Source organism: Saimiri boliviensis, chromosome 10 (assembly GCF_048565385.1).
Source record: "Saimiri boliviensis isolate mSaiBol1 chromosome 10, mSaiBol1.pri, whole genome shotgun sequence".
NCBI classification, from domain to species: domain Eukaryota; kingdom Metazoa; phylum Chordata; class Mammalia; order Primates; family Cebidae; genus Saimiri; species Saimiri boliviensis.
The window spans coordinates 2662622-2684521 of NC_133458.1; the positions used below are offsets into that span (position 1 = coordinate 2662622).

A 21900-nucleotide genomic window follows, 5' to 3' on the forward strand; every position below is an offset into this window, starting at 1 on the left:
GTGAGGTCGAGAGATCGAGACCATCCTGGTCAACACGGTGAAACCCCGTCTCTACTAAAAATACAAAACATTAGCTGGGCATGGTGGCTCGTGCCTGTAATCCCAGCTACTCAGGAGGCTGAGGCAGGAGAATTGCCTGAACCCAGGAGGCGGAGGTTGCGGTGAGCCGAGATCGCGCCATTGCACTCCAGCCTGGGTAACAAGAGCGAAACTCCGTCTCAAAAATAAAAAAAAAAAAAAAATTAAAAAACAAAAAACAATCACTGCAGAGATCGACTGAGTTAATCAGAAAACCCCTGGGAGTTGGAGACAGAAAGACCTAAATGGTGTGAGATCCCACCACATTTGTGGATCAGATGATAGCACTGTAAATATGGTATTTCCTCCATCTACAAATCCGATTAGAAAAAAATGTCCGGCAGAATTTTATGTAGAAAATAAGGCAGTTTTAGAGAAAAAAAGAGGAAAGGTCTTTTCCTACCAGCTGTTAAGACCTATTACAAGACTATTAATCAAAACAGTGTGATAGTGACATAGAAGCAGAAGCCTCGAAAAGAATGAACAGAACACATTTTTATACCCATCGATTTTCCCAGTGTCATAAGCAGAACAAACTGGCAAGATCCACATGTGAAAGGTAAAAGGTTAAAGGTAAATAAAGAAAATGTAGATGCATCTTTGCACTCTCAGAATGCTGAAGGATATCTTAAGTCTCTCCCAAACAGCAATAAAGTGGAAAAAGAACCCAATGGATTTAACATTAATCAGAATGAAAACTGTATTCAATATAAAATCACAGATATAATTTAAAAGATGATAAAAGATATTTTCAGTGGCTAAATCAACAAGAGATTACTAGGTAGCATATGTACAGAACTCCAGTAAATCAGCAAGAAAAGACAGAAATCCAAATGGAATATTATGTGTAATATTCCACTATACACAATATTCCACTATATTAAACAATAGTTAAGAGCCTATGATTCAATGTCATTAGTAACTAATATGCACAATCAGGATTTTTTTCCATAAAGAGGTCCTGAAGAAATGTCTCATTTATTTTCCTAAATAATTTTACTTCTTTTCCAGATTGAGAAGTTCCTCTTGTTATCTAATTTAAATTTTTCCTGATAAAAATTCTTAAGATTGATTATGATGAAACTATTTGGTCATCTACATACACTACACAGGCACAACAGAAGACCTTCACCAAACTGCTGTACGACATTATTCCAAGCCTCAACACGTTCTTGAGCCACACCATTTTCTGGAAGACAACGAGCTTGTTAGCAGAAGTTCAAAGGAAGGTAGCATCAAACATGTCCTCTGCCATTGCTGTGGGGACAGAGCGCTCCACCTTGTGCGACTCCAACACACAGGCCTTCCAGCACTTCCAGAGCCATCTGACCTGCACTAGGACATGCTGTCCTCAACCGAACCTATTTTCCATGCCCATCATTAAAAAAATCTTATTTCTGGGACCAGGCGCAGTGGGTCACATCTGTAATTCCAGCACTTTCAGAGGCCAAGGTGGGTGGATCATGAGGTCAGGAGTTCAAGACCAGCCTGGCCAACATGGTGAAATCCCATCTCTACTAAAGATACAAAAAATTAGCCAGGCATGGTGGTACGTAGCCATAGTCCCAGCTACTAGGGAGGCTGAGGCAGGAGAATCACTTGAACCCAGGAAGTGGAGGATGAAGTGAACTGAGATCGTGACACTGCACTACAGCTTGGGCACAGTGAGCTTCCTCTCAAAAAAAAAAATCATATTCCTTACTTTTCAGTTTAAAAATAATTTCAGATTTACAAAAGGCTGTAAAAACAGTATGAAAAATTCTCAGCAAAGGACTAGTATCCAGAATCTATGTGGAACTCAAACAAACCAGAAAGAAAAAAAAAAACAATCCCATCAAAAAGACAGCAAATGAGGCAAACAGACATTTCTCAAAAAAAGATAAACCGATGGCCAAAAAACATGAAAAAATGCACAACGTCAGTCATGAGGGAAATGAGATACCACCTTATTCCTGCAAGAATGCCCATTACTAAAAAGTCAAAAAACAACAGATGTTGCTGTTGATGTGGTGAAAGGCAAACGCTTATACACTGCTGGTAGGAATGTAAATTAGTACAATCTCTATGGAAAACAGTATGAAGATTCCTTGAAGAACTACAAGTAGATCTATCCCTCGATCCAGCAATCCCACAACTGGGTGTCTACCCAAAGGAAAAGAAGTCATTATATGAAAAAGACACATACACACAAACTGCAGCCCAATTCACAATTGCAAAGATCTGGAACCAACCGAAGTGCCCATGAATCAATGAGTGGATAAAGACGATGTGGTGTATATACACCATGGAATACTACTCAGCCACAAAAATGAATGAAAAATGTCTTTTGCAGCAACGTGGATGAGGCTGGAGGTCATTATTCTAAGCGAAGTAACTCATGTCGTATGTTCTCACTTATAGTGGAAGCTAAGCTATGGGTATGCGAAGGCATACACAGTGGTATAATGGACATTAGAGACTCAGAAGTGGGAGGGTGGAAGGGGCGTGGGATTTTAAAAAAAGCTGCACGTTTAGGTACAAGGTATATTATTCCGGTGATAGGTGCACTAAAATCTCAGAATTCACCACTATGTAATTCATCCATGTAACCAAAAACCACTTGTACTACAAAAGCTACTGAAATAAAAATAAATAAAGAAGAAGAAACATACACAAAAAGCAAGCAAACAAACAAAAACAAAAACAGGCCAGGCATGGTGGCTCATGCCTGTAATCCCACTACTTTGGGAAGCTGAGGCGGGTGGATTACCTGAGGTCAGGAGTTTGAGACCAGGCTGGCCAACGTGGCGAAACCCCGTCTCTACTAAAAATACAAAAATTATCTGAGTGTGGTGGCACACACCTGTAATTCCAGCTACTTGGGAGGCTGAGGCATGAGAATCACTTGAACCTGGAAGGCAGAGGTTGCAGTGAGCCGAGATTGTGCCACTGTACTCCAGCCTAGGCAACAGAGTGAGACTGTCTAAAAAAATAAAATACAAATTGAAATTTCAACATGAGCTTTGAAGGCGACAAACATTCAAACCATAGCCTAGCCACACTGAGCTACCAAATGGACCTCTGGTGCCTGTCACCACAGTAATATATGTGAGTAGTGGATAAGAAACAAAGTATGAAAAGTACTTAGACTGATGCTGTGAAAACGTCTTCCAGACAACAAATGTAACTGAAGGATCCGTCTCATTGATGCCTAATCTAGATGGAAGTTCTCCCCATCACGGACATACATGATGTACTGGGTTGAAGAGTGGCACCTCAAAAGTCATGTTCACCTGAAACCTCAGAATGTTGGCCTTATTTGGAAATAGGGTCTTTGCAGATGTAGTTAAGATGAGGTCATACTGGTTTAAAGTTGGCCCTACATCCAATGGATGGTATCCTTACAAGAAGCGGAGAGGGAGGGCACAATCACATGTAGAGAAGAAGGTCGTGTGACATCAGAGGCAGAGACTGGAGTGAAGCTGCCACAAGCCAGGCAATGCCAGGAAGCACCAGGGAAAGGAAAGGAAGGCTTCGCCCGCAGAACCCTGCCAGCAGTGCCACTTTGGACTTCTGGCCTCCAGGACAGTGAGAGAATACATTTCTTCTGTTTTAAGCCACCCAGTTTGTACTAATTTGTTGCAGCAGCGCCGGGAATCTAATATACTTAAATACAGCATTTACAATTAAGTTCATAACACACTTCTTTTCTTTTATTAATTAGAAGAAATGGAATTGATTTACATGCCTTTATTTATAGGCACAAACCTGTAGCAATACTATACACAGTAAGAATGTGTGTGAAGTTGCATGTGTGTGTATCCCACCTATTACAAGGAAAGAATTTCAGTCAGCTATGATGGAGGTAAAGCTGACTTATTTCTATCGAAAATGTCATTACAGAATGACTGTCACATGAAAATATATGAAAGCGTGACCAGCAATCAAAAGAGACAGAAAAAGTATTATAGAGATATTTCAGGAAGTGAATTAATATAAAATATTATGCTATTTTTACGGATTTTTGTTTGGGGTATGTTTCACCTTTTTTGAAATTCCTAATTTGTTGCAAGTTTTGGTCTCATTCTAAATAAATATTCACACTTTTAAAAAGAAAAGAATTATCCTATGTTCTTAACCCCAAATGTTAACCTTTTATATAACCCTAGTACAAAAATCAAAACCACAAAATTAATGTTGATAGCATCTATCAGTTAGCCTGCATGCCTTCTGCAGACATGATTCTCTGTCCCACTGCTATCTTTTTTTCTGGACTAGGATCTGGTCCAGGATCACAAATTGCACTTGCAGCTGCCATGTTCCTTCAGTCTCCTATAACCTGGAAGTTGTTCTAGGTCTCCGTTTGCTTCTGTTGACTTGACACTTTTGAAGAGTACTAGCCAGGAACTGTGTGGCAATCTTTCACTTGGGCTGGACAGAGGTTTCCTCATGACGAAATTTAGATACGCATTTTGGTAAGAATGCCACAGAAGTGACACTGCACCTTTCAGCAGGAGGCACGAGGCTGGACTGCGCGTTACTGCTGAGCTAACTGGGATTACGTGGTTCAGGTGCTGCTTGCCAAGTGCTCCCAGGTACAGTTGAAATAACTGTGAAGTTACCATTTTCTCTCTGCCGGGTACTTGCATCTATGAAGAAACTGTGAGACTACCTCAATATTCTGTGTCTGGACATAATTTTTCTCATTCCTAATTTCAGCAATGATGATAATTACTGTGATGTTTGCCAAAGGTGATTTTCTGTCTCCTGTCTATTATCTCTCTGAGTTATAGTCATTCTACTATAAGGGATTTTTATTTTCCATCACTGAGTTACTCAAATTTATTTTTATCAATCTGAATCAACAGATATTTCTTTTGTTCTCCCATTTTTACTTATTATTCTACTTACCATTACTATCTTTAGTTTCTTACTCTAATGATCCCCTATCATTTTTAAGCTTCAACACGTACATACCCTCAATACATACACACTTTTCTGTATAATTATAAATTAAGATAAATGATTTCTGTAACATAAAAAATTATACTATTGACCTCAATAGATTCAGAAACTCTAATAAGCCAAAAGATGAATGACCACATCAGCTTACCCAAAGTCAATGGTGGCGGTTTGGGATCAAGAACATATTCTTTTTCTGAATCTTCTGGTTTGGGGCACTGCGTCGTTTTTTTAAGTCCAGTATCTATTACTGCCTTTGCGTCTCTTTTTAGAGATTTGTTCTCTTTCTTTTGTACTTGTATCTTAGAATGATCTGCAACTGAAAGATTTCGAAGTTGAAGATCATGTAAAATGTGATCTTGTAAAGCAACTGCATTGATTGCCAAGTTATTTTTCTTAGATGAGTGACCCTAAAAAGTAAGAAATAAGTCATATTTAGAGGAATATTATGTAATATATCATTTAGAAGGTATTACAAGGTTTCAATACTCAACCTCGATGGCGTATATGACCAAATCAAATAGCAAGGAATGCTTGACTCATCATTATGTAAGTGGTAGCAGACCCTTGTCTCAGCATTTATGTTACCAATACAGGAATATCTTTTCACTTAATTACTAAAGCCTTAATTATAACATGCATAAATTCATTATGACCTATAAACCTGTGCATGCCTAAACAAGCCCATGCTGCTTCACTATAATTAAGTTAGACTCCAGGCAACTACTAAGGAGACTCTTGCATTTCAGCTTATGCCTTTTTGTGAGGACTGAGTAACTTCCTATGCAGAATAAAAAATCTGAGATGCTGGCAGAAAATGTCACCAGAGACTGTTTTTCCCACCAGCCTGTCCACTGCCCCATGCCACACTTGGCACTGCCCATTCCTGCTAATAATTCCTAATTCAAGCAGGGTTTGCAAACTATTTTTTATACTCTCAAACAGCCAAATTAAAATATATTTCATGAGTCAAATAATGTGTATGTTTAAGAAAAAATAGGGTACCTTATGTTTTAACATGCTGAATCAGAAGTTGTTGCCTGGCTATCACAAATTCTATCATCACATCATTATCATATTCCTTCTATTCTTCTGCTGAAAAACATTGTCAACAGAAAGTCAGAGTTACAGTGCACATCAAAACCTTTTATGAAGTCTGTGAGAACGATCTGTAGAACAGTCTAACTGATAATGCAGCAGTGGGAATGCCTGCTACAGGGTGGCACTAAGCCACACATTCTGGTTCTGTAGGAAGGGGGTGAACTCTGATCAGTTACACTTTGACTCATCCCTGTCCTCAAATAGTTCACTCCTGAGCTGTTGAGAACACATTAATACAAGGGGTTACTATTAATCAATCCATTAATATATGACACATAAGTACTGTAAAATTTCAGGCTAGCACTCGAAACTTGTAAAGGAAAAACATCCCAAAGAGCTAACAGTTAAAGTGGCATTTGAAAGCTACACAGAGGGAAATGAACATGTCACACTACAGGTAGGAGGGAAGCACTGGCAGGCTGGAAATCAGCATGATATGCTTATTTTGGGGAGACAGGGAACAATGAAGAAACTGGAACGCAAGAGGAACACTGGCTAACTTCAGTCTGTCCAGAACACAGACATACAGAATATGTGGACAGACCGACATGAGTTCCAGTCGAACACGACCACTTTGCTGCCCAAGATACCTACCACGACTGAGCCCCAGGCCCCTCATCTATCCACCAAGTGCAATTGTGCTGGCTTTGCAGTGTTGCCGTGAGGATTAATGAGATGACCTTTGAAGTATCTAAAACAGGTCTTTTCACACAGAACAGAGTCTTGTTATTCTTGCTTCAATTCCCTTCAAAGCTGGTAGAATAATTTGGAATTGGTCCTTTTAGATTTTGGACATGGTGTATTTTATGAAGACAGATGTGTTCAAAATACACTGTAATGAGGAGAAAGTTATTCAAGTAATCTAGGAACTGGCATAGCAGGCCCTTGAATAACATCGTTTCTTCTAATGTTTCCTTACAACACTGATGAGAAAAAAAATTGGTCCCCAGCAGGGGCCACTGTCTGTGTGGAATTTGCACGTTCTCTCCACGTGCTGTGGGTTTTCTCCAGGTATCCCGGGTTCCTCCCACATCCCAAAGCCATGCATGTGAGGCTCACTGGCCTGTCCCTGTTGAGTGAGTGAGCGTGCCCTGCCATGGGATGTCTTCCTCTCCAGGGCTGCTGTCAGCCTTGGTCCTGAGCTGCCCGGATGGGTTTGGCTCCCTGCCACCCTGAACTGGAATAAACAGGTTGGAAAATGAATGGAAGGATACAAATTATTGTCAAATAAAAATGTGTAAAGCATATGGTAATCACACAGATGCAGGACAACACCCGGTGCAGTAGGAAGCACAGTCAACTGAGATTTGGTTTCTTTCGAAACTGCATGGTGGGAGGAGGCGCTTCAGAGCTTTGGCCTGGCCAATATTATCCTTGACTTAAGGCAGCACCTCCAAGACCCTGTCACTCACCAATTCACCAGACATTGGATAATGACCTTACTTCCTTCAGTGTATGTAGAGCTCACATGTATTTCAGTGTTTCATACAGAAATGCTTTGGTTGTTATTTAGAAGTTTGGTGATGTTTTTGTGACCAGGAATGTGCTGTAGGAACTTACCTCTTCTTTATATCAATTAGCCTATGATGAAACTGGTTTCCTTATACACTGCATGGCTTAAAGCCCCAGTTTCCAAGAACCTACGGATGATGTTAAGTGACGACTTACTGTATTGAGGGCCTAACTGTAAAAATAGAAATTAATCCAAACTATATTTCTAAGGACTAACACTTGTATTAAATGACTCCAACTGAAAGAACAAACTCACTAAGGTGTAAAAGCACAGCCAAATCTCTGACATATCCAGGGTTAGAAGTGAAAACGTCAGGTGCCGCTCACCTCCTACAGAGGCTTTGGTGATGGTTCTTACTGAGACCCTTTCCTGTTCCCCATCAATTCTGGCATCAAGAGATGTTTGAAAGAAGTTTCACCCCTATCTCATCCAGACAACCGAACTTGGAGAAGTGGTGGAAAGAATTTAAAATACTGAAAGCTCACTGCCAGATTTTTCTAAGTTCCTGCTTCCAAAACGCCTATAACCTGGCAGAAGATTCAGTTTGCACATACGATCCAGTCATATCTGCAGTCTGCAATTTAATCTCAAGTTTGTACACGGTAGGCCACTGTCATTAATGTCAAGGTAAGAGCTTTTAAAACCTGTACTCTTTTAAAGTCCTATGGTATTATTATGTTTCAGAATTTAAAATTCAGATTTTAAAGATACTGAAAAGACTTCAAGTCTCTAGTCCAACTCCAGTTTATACATGAGAAAAGCGAATACCAGGGGAGTCAATACCCAATGAGCCTGTGGCACCGGTAGGGTCAGACACGCAACCCTCGCCCAGCGTTGAAAGCTAAGATGACCAGGAACACGTGGCTTTGTCAATCCCAGTATCAGACGCTCAGGCGGCAGAGCCTGGTGGCAGAAACGACCCCCGGGGTGCCAAAGCAGGTGACCCCAGCTTATTAAAACAGCCGAGACCCAAGCCCGAGGCGTGAAGATGCCCGTCCACACAGGGTCCTGGCGGTCTCCCGCCTCGTGAACGCCGCGGGCCTTGTCCTGGGCGCGGGTGAGGGGCCCCCGTTCCCTTGGGGGCGGACGCCACCCCGCACCTGGGTCCCCGACGGCGGCGGGTCCCCCTGGGGTCTAAGATGACCGCCGTGAGATCACCGCTCCGAGGCGCGAGGCCGCCGTAAATTCGCGCCCCTCAGGTAGGAGGAGCCGTGGGAACCCGCCGGGACCCCGAGAGGCCGCGCGCTGCGGTGGGACCCGGCCTCGCCTCACAGCCCCGGCCCACGCCGGCCCGGCTCGGAGGAGGCGAAAGCGGGGCTGCGAGCGGCCCGCACCCCGAATCCACGCACCCCGCCCGCCTCGCGGGCCGCCCTCCTTTCCGCCCCCGCCTCCAAGCCTCCGCCTGCCTCGACTCTGCTGGGAACACGGGAACCCAGGGCCGTCCGCCCCAGCTCCCTCTGGCAACCCCGCGGCCGCTCGCCGTCGCCATAGCAACGCCCGCCTCTGCGCTCGCTCCCCGCGCGCTTGCTCGCCAGCCCCGCTCGGCCCCGTACTGCGCATGCTCGCCAGCCGCCCGGCCCACACTGCGCATGCTCGCCAGCCCCGCCCGGCCTACAGTGCGCAGGCTCACCCGCCGCGCCCCGCCCCGCCGCGCCCCGCCCCGCCCACGGCGTCAGCGTGCGGACGCAGGTGCGTGCCCTCCCAGGCTTGCGCCGCGGGCGTCTCTGGGGATCGGGTGGCGGCGCGTCCGAGAGCCGCTGGCTGGCGCGCAGGGGTGTGCGGGCGCCCGGGTCTCGTGGGGTGCGGGCCAGGCCCCGCGCCTGCCTAGCTGTAGTTCGCAGCCCCCGGCGGCCCTGTGGGCGCGACCCCGCTCCTCAGCCGCACGTCCACCTGGGCCTGCGCCCGGGTTGTTTCCCCGCGTGACCGTGGTCGTGCTCGCTCCAGGGTCTGGAGCGCACGGCCCCTTTGCGGGGCCGTCAGTCGAGGGCAGTTTTCCGGGGATCCCCGGACTCCCCCGCGCCGTTCAGGCGTCCTGGCTCGCAGAAGGGCGGCCCGCACCCCCTTGGGCGTAGTCGGGGACTCCCGGCCCCGCTCCGTGGTTCCCTTTGCGTTTCCTGCTTCGGGGGCCCGGCCGTCTGCGTTTGGTTGCGGGCGCGCGTGAGCCCCGCGTGGGCCGCTGGCTTCTTCCCGCTCCGAGGTGACAGACCGCATGTGTGACACCTCGGAGTGGCCGGGGGCAGCGCGGCCCTTCCCGGGCCTGCAGCGGGCGGTGGCGATGCCGCTCCTGCCCCGAATGCTGGGCTGCTGCTCCCCGGGGCTGCCTCGGGCTCGTCCCCGCTCGGGTGAGCTCGGGCTGTTCCTCCCCGTCCGCGTGGCTCACCCCGGCCTCGGGTGTCTCCTCGCTGCACCTGCTCGGGAAGGCGGCTCCCGAGCGCCAGCTCTCCGCCGAAGGGCGTCCCTCGGATTGCGGGTTGGCCCCGGGACCCCTCACTCCGTCCTCTGCCGTTCCTCTGTTGGCCTCCATCTGGGTTGTGGCCTGGAAACTCCCGGCCCGCTGCTTCCCTTCTCCTAAGGCTCACAGCCCTGCACTCCCTGCGTCCAGTGCCTGGAAACCTGTATTTTTTGGTCTGATTTTTGTAGTTGTTTAAGAACTTAAGTCTGGTCCCTCACATCTTCATGGCCAGAAGCAGAAATCAGTAGAAGTTTGTTTTTTCTTAAAGTGACATGAGTTTATTGTGTTGGTTCAACTTACGCTGAACTTTAATTAGAAGAAATTTGGCTGAAAGTACAAAGAAAATATACAAATGCAAGTAATCTTTTTTTAAAAAAAAGACAAAAAAAAAAAAAAAAAAAACAACTTCCCTGAAAGCAAGGTCTAAAGAAATTACCAACCAACTTAGACTGGAAATTGATCATTAATCATTAAGGACATTAAAAAACAAATTTGGAATAAATGACACATCTATGAAACAGGATAATTTTAAACTCCACTTAAGATTCTATTTTTGGCCGTGCGCGGTGGCTCAAGCCTGTAATCCCAGCACTTTGGGAGGCCGAAGCGGGTGGATCACGAGGTCGAGAGATCGAGACCATCCTGGTCAACATGGTGAAACCCCGTCTCTACTAAAAATACAAAAAATTAGCTGGGCATGGCGGCGCGTGCCTGTAATCCCAGCTACTCAGGAGGCTGAGGCAGGAGAATTGCTTGAACCCAGGAGGCGGAGGTTGCTGTGAGCCGAGATCGCGTCATTGCACTCCAGCCTGGGTAACAAGGGTGAAACTCCGTCTAAAAAAAAAAAAAAAAAGATTCTATTTTTTCTTAGTGGAGATGAATTTTTCTAAACTGACCATTCCTGTTTTGAAGTCTGTAAAAACAGTCTATGAAAATTTATAATGATTTTTTTCCACATAATCAGATTTCTTCAATATTGTAACATTGATTTATATTCCACTTGGTGATGGATTTAGAAGAAAAGAAAGTGTCCTTTGCAGTCTTCGGGCTCCTCCGTTCTGCGACGTGGGTGCTAGGATAACAGCCATAAATGGTTGTAAGACTTTGGGCTCAGATAAGTAGACCTAAGTTGAAATTTTGACTTATTTTACAAGTGTCTGATTTCCGGCAAGCTCATCTTCCTAAACCATGAGCTCCCTATTTGTAAAGGGGACAGTAGCCACTCTCCAGCAACAGCCCTGGCATTTCTTCAGTCCTGGGATGGGACATATGACTAGTCTAAGTGAACCAGAAAATCCACACCCCTGACCAGAGCAACTTAATCAGGGCTGGCCTTATGTCTAGCCAGGCCAACCAGGTGGACTCAGTATTTTTATGGGAGCTACCGGAAAATTTCTCTAATTTGCCTGAGTGTAGAAATGAGAACAGTCATGAAGTGGTGGCTGTATTGTTGTCTTGCTTGTCGTCATGAGGTGAGAGCCCGAAGCTGTGGCAGCCACCCCGTGAACCGTGGAAGGAGGATTCTACAGGAATTAGCAGAGCTGAGACTGGGACGCAATCCATGTCCTGGTGACTTATTTGAGCCCTGAGCATGGCCCTCCTGTTAGTCTCTTCATTTACTGGCTTCAGCCAGGTGGGGTCTGGTTTTCTGTACTTTCACCAGGAAGAATTGGAATGATAACTAGGCATGCTATTACTGCTTTATGGCTGTGACGAGATTAAAACATGATATTGTCGGTGAACTGTTTAGTACAGTGCCTGCTATTCTTTACATTGGGTTTAAGGTATTTTTCGTGAACTTCATAAAGTTCTAAGAAAAATTACCATTTTAAAATTCCTACCCTCTGTTCACATGTTTGAATTTTCATGATAGTGTTTCTGTCTGCATGTTTTTTATTCAAAATAAATTGGTCGTTTTTCAGCCACACAGAATATTTTAAGTTTTTTATTTTTAAATTTATTTTTTATTTTTAAAATTTTTTTTCTTTTTTCTTTTTTTTTTTTTTTGAGACAGAGTTTCGTTTTTGTTACCCAGACTAGAGTGCAATGGCGCGATCTCGGCTCACCGCAACCTCCGCCTCCTGGGTTCAGGCAATTCTCCTGCCTCAGCCTCCTGAGTAGCTAGGATTACAGGCACGAGCCACCATGTCCAGCTAATTTTTTGTATTTTTAGTAGAGGTGGGGTTTCACCATGTTGACCAGGATGGTCTTGATCTCTTGACCTCGTGATCCACCCGCCTCGGCCTCCGAAAGTGCTGGGATTACAGGCTTGAGCCACCGCGCCCGGCTTAAATTTATTTTTTATTGATACATAGTAGATGAACATGTTTTTGGAGTACATGTCATAGTTTGATAAATTCATATAATCAAAACAGGGTAATTGGGATATTCATCTCCTTAAATATTTATCTCCTATTTACACTAGGAACATTCAAATTATTCTAGCTATGTTGAAATGTGCAATCGATTTGTGTTAACTATAGGCTTGACTGAAACTTGAACCTTGTTGCTTTCTAATTCTTGATAAAAACAGAGCTAACATAGTTGATATTTGAAGAATACATTCATTCATTCTTCAAGATAGTGTGTTCTGTTGAAATGAGATGAGTAGAATGCAGCATTCTTGGATAGGGTTAATTAAAATATATAGTCAATCTCTCTTGTCCCCAAAACCATGTTATCAATGGTTTATATTTTAACATTATGCCTTTTGCTTTAAAAAGTTTTTTTTTTTTTAGATGGGCCTAAGAAACTGCATGTATATGGAGCATATTTCTTCAGAAAGCTGCCATTAAGTACATGCATTCTCCATGGTACTATTCAGTGCCGTTTGTGTAAGCACCCACATAATTATTTACAAAGCCACTAATTGGATGTCCTAGGAATGGTGGAGACAGAAGAGAAAATTGAGGTGCATGATGGTAAGGATGATGAGGTGGTGCCTGGTCACAAGGAGAAGGGTGCCAGGGCGCTTGGCTGATTGAGATGCAATTCTGTACTCCCCTGTGCTTAAGAAGAAAGCTGCGTGTGCTACTGTAAGAGATCCGTTGTATAAACATTGTGACAAATAGAGTGATGATGTCTGTGCATATCCAAGGAAGAGCAGCCCAAGGTGGATGGCAATAGCAGGCTATTTAAGTGGAAGACATTAATATGAAGGGAAAATCTTGTATCTTGCTTCTGTAGAGGACAATTCAGAGAAAGTGTTCAAATACTAGAATAGGCAGTTGGAGTCCGTCTTCTTGTGGAGGATAGGGTTTTTTCATGATAACACCAGAGAGACATTGGATACTAGTGATGGCACTGTATGGATTCTTTTTTTTTAAACGGAGTCTCTGTTGCCCAGGCTGGAATGCAGTGACATGATCTCGGCTGACTGCAACTTCAGCCTCTTGGGTTCAAACAATTCTCCTGTCTCAGCCTCCTGAGTAGCTGGGATTACAGGTGCCTGCCACTACACCTGGCTAAATTTTGCGATTTTTGGTAGAGATGGGGTTTTACCATGTTGGCCAAGCTGGCCTTGAACTCCTGACTTCAAGTGATCTGCCCACCTCAACGGCCTCCCAAAGTGCTCGGATTACAGGCATGAGCCACTGCACCCGACCGATGTATTCTTAATGTGTCACACCCATAGAATTTGAGTTTGCCTACCTGCCTAGTCTCTAAACGCTGCAGTAATGGAAGCCTAGGCAGAGTCAGAATGGTTTTGAGTTCAATATTATTCTCATATTTTAATATCTTAATGCTCTCACATTTCTGCTTCATTATCTACAAAATCTGCCTACTCAATGCATATTTGACTCTTGTCTCTCTTAACACAGCCGTTGACATCTAAAACAAACCTAAGGAGCAGAAATTGGTGGCATGGGGTTCATCTTGAATTTAGCTCTCAATTTTAACCTTCACCAAAACCATGGCTGGATCTCAGCTTACCATAATCTTTGCCTCCCAGGTTTAAGTGATTCTCCTGCCTCCGTCTCCTGTGTAGCTGGGATTACAGGTATGCACCATTATACCTTGGTTATTTATTTATTTATTTATTTATTTATTTTTAGTATAGGTGGGGTTTCTCCATGTTGGTCAGGTTGGTCTCAAACTCCCGATTTCACGTGATCTGCCCACCTCGGCCTCCCATAGTGCTAGTTTTACAGCCATGAGCCACCACTGCTGGCCCCATTTATTTTTCTTAGTCTTCAGTATTACCTATAGCTTTCTACTCACAGTTGTATATTTATTATCAATTTTGATTCCTGAACTTGCTGATACGGTTTGGCTGTGTCCCCACTCAAATCTCACCTTGAATTGCAGTAATTCCCATGTGTCAAGGGCAGGGCCAGGTGGAGATAATTGGATTATGGGGATGGTTTCCCCCATACTGCTCTCGTGGTAGCAGGTAAGTCTCACAAGATCTGATGGTTTTACAGATAGAGTGACCCTGCACAACGCTCTCTTGCCTGCTGCCATGTAAGACCTGTCTTGCTTCCTGTTTGCTTTCCACCATGATTTTGAGGCCTTCCAGCCTTGTGGAACCGTGAGTCAATTAAACCTCTTTCCTTTATAAGTTACACGGTCCTGTGTGTGTCTTCATTAGCAGTGTGAGAACTAATACCCTTCTTCTACCCAAATTATTATTTCAAATAATTCTAAGTCATTTCCTGTATTTTGCAATATGTGAGGTCTAGCAATTGTTTGGAAAATTTCCAGTCTCTCCTAGTGCTTTGTAGCAGCAGTTGCTGTAAAGATTCAGGTATGCTAGTGGGAATTTACTGAAGTATTTTTTTTCCTAGAGATTATATTACAGTTCTGTTTTGTCTTTAATAATTAAAAAGGGCTTAGGATGAGCTGTTTCAATTCTTCTGAAAAAGTGCATTAAAAAAAAAAATACCTGTGACAGACATATGATGATTACATCATTCCTGTCAACATTAAAGCAGTGGTAGAGTAGCACTGATGAAAACACTTCCAACACTGGAAGAGAGAGGAGGACTCATCTTGTTTTCATTCTTAATTTGTAAAAGTCATGGGTATAACAAATGAGCCTTTAAAAATTCTTTTCTGAATAAAGAAATGGAGCAAATTCATTCTTCGTTGTTGAATTAAATATACGTAGACGTAATGTATCACTTTGGAAAAGAATAATGTCCTAGTATGCTGTAATAGCTGACATGATGAAGATATTCATGCTAACCACACTGTGATCACCAGATACCAGACACTTCTAAAATGTTGCCAAAAGCAATCAGGCATACTGATGGTATCAAAGGTGTTTGGGTAATGTGGACTCCTTTTAGACATTTATGATTTTTCTGCCCTAATTGAAAGTTTTGACAGATTTGTAAAAGCATAAATGTCAGGCTACTAGTAGAGACTCTAAAGTAACCTGAGAAATAAACATATATACTGGTTTCTAACCACTTCGGCTAAAGCTGAATGTATCTTAAAAATTGAATCCGTTGATGCTCTAATATGTTCAAGATATCAAGAGACAGGATGTTTCCTGATTAAATCCAGATTTTTAAAAGTTAGTAGGTTTATTAATGAATTTTACAGATGAATTGAACAAATAATACAGAGTGCTCCCGTGTACTCCCTCTCCTTGAGGCAGTTTCCCCATTTGCCATTTGTATGTTATATTTGTCAAAATTGAAGTGCAATACGGTTGCCCATGTTTAATGTTGACTATGAAATTCTCCACAAAAGTATACCCCACAAGTGTACATGAGATACCCCTTTTCCAGTTCTATTCATCGGGGCACAAGCAAGGGAACTATTGAGAGATAAGAGTCTCATGATAGCAGAAAAGTATTTCTCCATGATCTTGGGAAAGCTGCCCACATCTAGGAGGCTGTCTGCTTTGGGGAGAAACTTTCATGGTGAGCTTTACCTTAAGGCCTCCAATAAGGGCATAGGTCCAAAAGTCTGGAGGGGCCCGTTTCAGCTATGAGATTGTAAACCTAAGGCTCAAGGTTCTGCGGTTTCGTGGCAGTGTAGGATGCAGGGGCAGTCTTACCCTGATGATGTTTCCGGAAGACTCAGTCTCTAGGCTTTAGATCATGTAGGGTTTGAATGTCCTCAGTGGACCCTGAAAAGCTTTCTTTACCTATTGAAAACACACGTGGGTATAATGCACTAAAGCCTTGCAGCACTTTGTCATTCAGAGCTCAGGAGCAGAAGACGGGTGAGGTTGTATTACTAGGAACATAGGCCTTCCAGTCACTATTACATAAGGGATCAACTTTTGTTTTCCACATGGAAGTGGACCTGTTATCAATCCACAGTACTTTAGACCAGGGAAATCCAGTAAATTCAGTGAGCTTTACCTAATGTGATTGTACCTATGATACCTTATCTCATTGTTTTACAACTTGTCTGGTGAAACAAGTACCTCTATCACTAGCAATCTTTCCAGATATGTCCCATGAGAGAAACGTGCTTTCTAGTAACCTTTTATCTACTGTTATAGCACCAGACTTTTTGAATGGCAAAGCTCCTATACAATCAGAAAACATGCATTGAAAAGGGCAAGGGAATGAAATCCCTCTAAAAATGTTTAAATGGCCCATCACATAGCAGAAATGTACATGAAGTTTTGATTGCCTTCCCAGGATTGTAGATTGACAGACCAAACATTGGTCATAAACCATTTTAGCAATTTAGAACAGTAACCATGCCAGTATTCTACTTGAACCGTCTTACCTCTTCCATGATGGACCCTGGAGTGTAGAGTTTTTAATACTGGAAGCTTTATTGCTTGAACCTGGTGGGTGGAGGTTGCAGTGAGCTGAGGTTGTGCAGTTGCACTCCAGCCTGGGCAACAGAGTGAGACTCTGTCTCCAAAAAAGAAAAAAAAAGAACTTTTAAGGATTCAGGAAAGACGAGGCTTCTTTCCAGGCTCTCTGTAACTTCATACTTAACATTAGATTTACATAAGATCCCTTGACGCCTTTATCTTCTCAGTTGTTTCTTCCTTATATCTGTCCTTTTCCTTTTCTACTTGGTGAGATTTGGCTTTCTGTTCAAGAATGCTTTTGTGTCTTTGCCCAGTTTTAGCCTACGGATAACCCCCTTGCTGCATGAATGCCTGTATGGACAGTTACGCCATTAGCCTTTTCCCGCTGCACCTGTTCAATGTAGGGGACATATTTCTTCCTGTAAACCTGGGCTGCTTTGCCAATTTGCTGACCTTTATAGTGTCCTTGTATAACCTGAGCTTCATCATCTTTTTGGATAGGCGTGGATTGCACGTTGTACCTGTGTCTCAGCTCTTTGGAAAGAGGGGAAGACATAATCATCCTGTGAATGTGGAAGGTGCATTGAAATGCCTTTGGTGGTTCTTGCTTTGGTTGGAAGCTGCCAAAGGATTGAATTTCATTTTGGCTGCTCTATCTTTGGTGATGGCCGCAAAAGGGCAGATTTCTATCTTCTTAAATGTCAGTTTTGTTTCTCCAATTCAGGTACATAGCACTGTTTATTAGATAGGTTGTTATAGGTAAATTTGATGAGTTCATCTAAACTACATATCGAAACAATTTCAATAGTGGCTGACTTAGCTTGAAAATCTGGCAGAGTATTTCCTTGGTATTCAATTAATTTTTGTCCTAATTGGATTATCAGTTTCTTAAACCAGTCAGTCTGTTCATTAGAGTGCTGGCAATTCATACCCAGTCTAAATGATATGATCCTAAAGTTGTCAGAAACTTGTCATTCAAGAGTACTTTTCAGGGTCCCTTCCATCCTTTCCATGAATCTCCTTGAAGGCACGATACTCTAGGATTTTACTAGCTTATAAACTTAATGTATCAAATAATCCTGTTTCTCTTTTGGATGCTGCAGGGGCTCTCTGTAGCATCACCCAGTTAGTTTGAGGTTAAAAAAAAAAAAAAAAAAAAAAAGACAATTTGAAATTTGATTTGGGGAAGCCTGTCAAATATGTCAAAGGTTTAAAATAATCAAAATAGGATCATAAGGCATTGTAAGATAATCTTCATTTAGCCAAAGTGATAAAAGGGTTTAAAAAGCAGAAACCTTTCTTCTTTGTTAGAGAGGAGTCTCCATTTTCCAGTAAACAGATATGAGAAAGACAAAATGAGATAGAATCTGTCTCCTTTCCTCTCTCTTTTTTTGCAGTTTCCTCAAAAGATGAACAAAAGTCTTTTACTGTCTCTTATTAACATTACATGAAAATTCTTGTTCAAAAGAGAAAAACAAATTTTACTTTTGCATAGTGTTTTATCAACACAAAGCTAATAAAACCTTATAAACAAATCTGTCCATTTTGTCATCTTTTGACCACAGTAGATTTCCATAAACTTTTTATAATCTCTTACAACTTTTTTCTATTCTTTTCAGCTTTGTTCACTTAGTTTTATTTATCTTTTTTATTCCTTCAATTTGAAATAATCTTCAACTTCTAGACATTTTTTTTTTCCTCAACACACATTTCCATGTCTAAAACTTTCATCACCAAAAATACTTTGGTTTTCTTTATACACTGTATACAGAATTGTTTCTTATATTTATTAGTTTTAATCACATATATTAACTACAGTTGTAACTGCTAGTAACCCTAATTTCTAGTGAAAACTTAGGAAGTAATTTTGAACTGTTCTATATCAATATTTGTAGATGAAAACAATTTCATAATTTTTTAGATAGCTAGATTTTCTCAAGTTTTTGTTATTAATAGATCTAAATGTATTTAGCTTTTATATACCATATAAAAATAAGATGCTAAAATATATAAACTTACATTTATGTTTACTAATTAATGTTTCAGTATTTTGACCTACTTAGAAATGACTCAGACATTTATTCTTATCACTTAATTCAATATAGCATGACTTTAAGATTTTAAACTACAGAAAAGAGCCTTGAAACAGGTCCTGTCCTGCCAATGACACAGGTACTCTGCCAATGACACAGGTACTCTGCCAATGACACAGGTACTCTCCTGCTAAGGACACAGGTACTCTGCCAATGACACAGGTACTCTGCTAATGACACAGGTACTCTGCCAATGACACAGGTACTCTGCTACTGACACAGGTACTCTCCTGCTAATGACACAGGTACTCTCCTGCTAATGACACAGGTACTCTGCTAATGACACAGGTACTCTGCCAATGACACAGGTACTCTGCTACTGACACAGGTATTCTCCTGCTAATGACACAGGTACTCTCCTGCTAATGACACAGGTACTCTCCTGCTAATGACACAGGTACTCTGCCAATGACACAGGTACTCTGCTAATGACACAGGTACTCTGCTAATGACACAGGTACTCTGCCAATGACACAGGTACTCTGCTAATGACACAGGTACTCTCCTGCTAATGACACAGGTACTCTGCCAATGACACAGGTACTCTGCCAATGACACAGGTACTCTCCTGCTAATGACACAGGTGCTCTGCCAATGACACAGGTACTCTCCTGCTAATGACACAGGTACTCTGCCAATGACACAGGTGCTCTGCCAATGACACAGGTGCTCTGCCAATGACACAGGTACTCTGCTAATTACACAGGTACTCTGCCAATGACACAGGTACTCTCCTGCTAATGACACAGGTACTCTGCCAATGACACAGGTACTCTGCTAATGATACAGCTACTCTCCTGCTAATGATATAGGTACTCTTCTGCTACTGACACAGGTACTCTGCTAATTACACAGGAACCCTGCCAATGACACAGGTACTCTGCTAATGATACAGCTACTCTCCTGCTAATGATATAGGTACTCTTCTGCTACTGACACAGGTACTCTGCTAATTACACAGGTACTCTGCCAATGACACAGGTACTCTCCTGCTAATGACACAGGTACTCTGCCAATGACACAGGTACTCTGCTAATGATACAGCTACTCTCCTGCTAATGATATAGGTACTCTTCTGCTACTGACACAGGTACTCTGCTAATTACACAGGAACCCTGCCAATGACACAGGTACTCTCCTGCTAATGACACAGGTACTCTGCCAATGACACAGGTACTCTGCTAATGATACAGCTACTCTCCTGCTAATGATATAGGTACTCTTCTGCTACTGACACAGGTACTCTGCTAATTACACAGGTACTCTGCCAATGACACAAGTACTCTCCTGCTAATGACATAGGTACTCTGCCAATGACACAGGTACTCTGCTAATGATACAGCTACTCTCCTGCTAATGATATAGGTACTCTTCTACTGACACAGGTACTCTGCTAATGACACAGGAACCATGCCAATGACACAGGTACTCTCCTGCTAATGACACAGGTACTCTGCCAATGACACAGGTACTCTGCTAATGATACAGCTACTCTCCTGCTAATGACACAGGTACTCTGCCAATGACACAGGTACTCTGCCAATGACACAGGTACTCTGCTAATGATACAGCTACTCTCCTGCTAATGATATAGGTACTCTTCTGCTACTGACACAGGTACTCTGCTAATGATACAGCTACTCTGCCAATGACACAGGTACTCTCCTGCTAATGATATAGGTACTCTTCTGCTACTGACACAGGTACTCTGCCAATGACACAGGTACTCTGCCAATGACACAGGTACTCTGCTAATGACACAGGTACTCTGCCAATGACACAGGTACTGTGCTAATGATACAGCTACTCTGCCAATGACACAGGTACTCTCCTGCTAATGATATAGGTACTCTTCTGCTACTGACACAGGTACTCTGCCAATGACACAGGTACTCTGCCAATGACACAGGTACTCTGCCAATGACACAGGTACTCTGCTAATGATACAGCTACTCTCCTGCTAATGATATGGGTACTCTCCTGCTAATGACAGAGGTACTCTGCCAATGACACAGGTACTCTGCTAATGATACAGGTACTCTGCCAATGACACAGGTACCCTGCTAATGACACAGGTACTCTGCCAATGACACAGGTACTCTGCTAATGATACAGCTACTCTCCTGCTAATGATATAGGTAGTCTTCTGCTACTGACACAGGTACTCTGCTAATTACACAGGTACTCTGCCAATGACACAGGTACTCTCCTGCTAATGACACAGGTACTCTCTTGCTAATGACACAGGTACTCTGCTAATAACACAGGTACTCTCCTGCTAATGACACAGGTACTCTCCTGCTAATGACACAGGTACTCTTCTGCTACTGGCACAGGTACTCTGCTAATGACACAGGTACTTTGCTAATGACACAGGTACTCTCCTGCTAATGACATAGGTACTCTTCTGCTAATGACACAGGTATTCTGCTACTGACACAGGTACTCTGCCAATGACCCAGGTACTTTCCTGCTACTGACACAGGTACTCTCCTGCTAATGACGTAGTTACTCTGCTAATGACACAGGTATTCTGCTAATGACACAGGTACTCTCCTGCTAATGTTTTCCTCAGTTGTTCTGAGTCTCAAGTAGTCACATGGTATCCAGGATGGCTTTGAAGGGCAGGGCCTATTTGGGTGTTGAATTTACATACTAAATGTAGAGCTCAAGATGGTAGACACCTGTGAAGATGATGCCTGGAGGATCCAAACCCTTTCAGCGTGGCTAGGGGACAAAGCTGGGCCAAGGAGGAGGGGGCTCATCTTGGGCTTGACTCTGCCTTGTAACTGGTGGTCTAGCCACTGATAACATGTCCCCAGGCCTCACCATGGCCACCTATCCAGACCCCAGAACCCAGAGGCTCAAAACCGAGAACAAAATACTACAAATTAAGCAAGCATATAAAGTATTACAGAAGCAGAAGTTTTATGCTCTTAAAAACATATAGTAGAGATAGCATAAACCTATTTGACCAGTAGATCTAGACAAA

The 21900-nt window shown here is 42.9% G+C and overlaps 1 protein-coding gene across 9 annotated transcripts in view; it reads right to left on the reverse strand.

Annotated features, from left to right (window-relative positions):
- RNF32 (ring finger protein 32) overlaps nt 1–21900 on the reverse strand; it is a 62090-nt gene that overhangs the window by 31468 nt on the left and 8722 nt on the right. The window contains exons 2-4 of one of the 9 annotated variants that reach the window (XM_074378849.1): nt 16782–16912; nt 6025–6114; nt 5171–5429 (exon numbers count right to left, since the gene is read on the reverse strand). In XM_074378849.1, coding sequence (XP_074234950.1) covers nt 5171–5429; nt 6025–6039 — 274 coding nt within the window. In that variant the 5' untranslated portion in view covers nt 6040–6114; nt 16782–16912. The other 8 variants (XM_010329571.3, XM_074378853.1, XM_010329569.3 and 5 more) reach the window with 8 other exon arrangements.